Source organism: Pinus tabuliformis, chromosome X (assembly GCF_031772625.1).
Source record: "Pinus tabuliformis cultivar Carrire ecotype Pingquan chromosome X, CPIR1, whole genome shotgun sequence".
NCBI lineage: Eukaryota > Viridiplantae > Streptophyta > Pinopsida > Pinales > Pinaceae > Pinus > Pinus tabuliformis.
Window position 1 is genome coordinate 289,116,455 of NC_142308.1, and position 2,862 is coordinate 289,119,316.

A 2,862-nucleotide genomic window follows, 5' to 3' on the forward strand; every position below is an offset into this window, starting at 1 on the left:
CAGGGGGGGCTACCCTGATCATATCCAGATCAGTTGGAAGAATCAATCCATCAATCAAAGGCTAGACTTCTGAGGTATTCCGTTCAGGTGCGCAGCCTGTAGGAAGACAGGGCACCTTGTTAAAAATTGCCCTAGTTCAAAACTTCTTGGGAACAGAAAGCATATTAAAAAATCTTTTATAAATGGAAGCCAATCTTCTCCTATTTCATCTTCATTTCATCTCTATAGTCCAGGTCAGCAAAGGTTCCAGCCAGACCATCATAAGCACATGGAGGATCTCACGCAAAAACTGGATCCTGTATGCCCAGGATCGGATGACAGTCCTCTCCTCGGTATGCAGTCAGTTCTTCAAAAGTCTCCCTTTATTGAGCCCAAGGAAGATGGTCCTATCCCCTCGCCGCCGTCTATGCAACAGGAAGATTACGCTCCTGTTTCATCTCAAAGTCTCCCCAAGGAGGCGAATTTTTCTGTTGGCTCGATCCCTATTCCAATCTCCTCATCTTCCCCGGAAAACTCAACTCTCCGAATCCTCAAGGGGAAAGAAAAGGATGGTGGTCTGACCCCCCTTAATTCCCCGTCATCCTCACCGGTAAACCTCTTTGATAGTAACTTAGACCATTTGCTTGACAATGTATCCCTTGAATTACAGCCGCTTACGATTCATAAGCCTGGACCAAACCTTTCGCCTTCCATAAGTCCAAACTCGGCAAGAAATATTACTGTTCGGGAAAAAGCCAGAGGAGGAAGCCGTCATTTTCGTGGTAGGACTACAGTCTCAAATGAAGGCATCAGGAATTTATCACTGGTTGAGATCCCAATCCTTGAAGTCTCAGAACCACAGCCCCTTAGAGCGAGCTGGGCTGCAGAATCTTCCAAATGATCCCTATCATCTCTTGCAATATTCGGGGTCTTGGCGTTGATCCCAAATTCATAACGCTAAAAGATTTTTTCTTCCATTCTAGGGCTGCTATCATCCTAATCCAGGAAACAATGCACAATAAGGAAGATTCAATCGCATATTTCCGGAAAATGCTTCCGAACTGGTTCATTGCAGCTACAGAAGCTAATGGTTTGTCGGGTGGCATGGCTACTCTGTGGGACCCCTCTCGGGTTCGAGCAAAGGCATATAAATGCTATGCAGGGATTATAATATCAGCATCTATCAGGGGATGGGATTTTCCGATAAATATATTAAATCTTTATGCTCCATACAAATCTCGCTTCGCCTTCTGGAACAGATTTTTTGCCTCTGATCTGCTTGATATAAACTATCTCCTTATAGCTGGTGACATGAACGTGGCTTTAAAATCTAATGAAGTATGGGGTCAAGGAAAGATAAATAATGGTCTGGCGGACTACATAAATGAAGAGATGCTCAACAGAAAATTGATTGATATAATCCCGGTGACTATGAAACCATCTTGGTCAAATGGAAGAGTAGGCGATGCCTATATTGCAAAAAGGCTTGATAGGGTGTTCATTTGTGCTGATATCATTGACAGAATTGGAATGCCACGCCTCTCCGTGGAAAATATCCTGATATCGGATCATTTTCCGATTCTCTTAGCCTGGCCAGACAATCTCTTTCGTAAAGGGTATTCTTTCAAGTTTGATGAAGGCCTCCTTCTGGATTCAGCCTTTAATGATTTCATTCAGAGGGAGTGGAAAAGAATCAAGGACCGGGACAAAGTCTTTTTTTACTCCTCTTTCAGAGAAAAATTGAAAGAATTAAGGGATCTGATTAAAAAATGGCAATTTCGAAAACATCAAAAGGATAAAAAAGATCTTCAAATGATTCAACAGGATCTAGACATCCTTCTGGCATCCACAGATTACACTTCATGTTCCCTTGAGGTGAAAAATCGTATTAGAATCTTGGAGAAAGAAAAACAAAGGCTGTTGAATCAAGAGGAAGCCAAATGGAGGCTCAAAAGCAGGGCACTTTGGTTGGAGAAAGGTGATAAAAATACAAAAAAAATTCACAAATATGCAAATGCTAGGAGAGCAAGGAACTTTATATGGAAGATAAAGGACGAACAGGGTAACACAGCTTCCTCCCAGGAGGAAATTTCTAATTTGGCAATGGATTTCTTTAAAAAACAATACAGCAGGAGTAATGAGGTTGTATTCAACGATATTTAGACAGAGTGCCGGAGATGTTTGACCAAGCCAAAAATGAGGCCCTTTTCTCTCCAGTAACAGAGAAGGAGCTACTTGAGATAATGAAATCTTTTAAAAAAGATAAATCCCCCGGACCCGATGGATGGTCTATAGATTTCTTTATTCACTTCTTTGATCTGCTCAAAAGGGACCTGCTCAGCATGGTGGAAGCATCCAGGATTTCGGGGAGCATCCATTCATACACCTCATCTACCTACATCGCGCTTATCCCCTAAAAGGAAGAGCCTATTTCCTTTCTGGACTTCAGGCCCATATCTCTGTGCAATATCACTTTCAAGATTATTTCAAAGATTATCGCAGAAAGAATCAAAGGGACTCTGGCTTCTGCTCTCTCCCCCAACCAGCATGCTTTCTTAAAGGGCCGAAACATCTTTGATGTTGTTGCCTGCACGCAAGAGTGCATCCATTCCATGGCCAAGCAAAATACAAATGCAGCCATTATGAAAATAGACATCAAAAATGCATACGATGCTTTGGATTGGGGATATTTACAAAGTCTCCTGGTGAAAATAGGCCTTCAGCAGGGTCCCATTCGCTGGATAATGGCATGCTATCAAAATGTAAAATACGCAGCCTTGATAAATGGTATTCCCTCTCCCTTCTTTCAGGCGGAAAGAGGATTACGGCAAGGGTGCCCGCTATCGCCCCTTCTGTTCATTTTAGCCATCAACTCCCTAAGTT

The 2,862-nt window shown here is 42.6% G+C and overlaps 1 protein-coding gene across 1 annotated transcript; it reads left to right on the forward strand.

The window, feature by feature from the left end:
* Window positions 1-990: 990 nt before the first annotated feature.
* Window positions 991-2,142, forward strand: LOC149139535 (uncharacterized). The gene has a single exon (XM_089450759.1). It carries the CDS (start codon window positions 991-993, stop codon window positions 2,140-2,142), a length of 1,152 nt encoding a protein of 383 aa, XP_089306885.1.
* Window positions 2,143-2,862: the final 720 nt, after the last annotated feature.

Excerpts from the sequence above, each read along its gene's own strand:
- LOC149139535 (XM_089450759.1), top strand. The coding sequence starts at position 991 with ATGCACAATAAGGAAGATTCAATCGCATATTTCCGGAAAATGCTTCCG.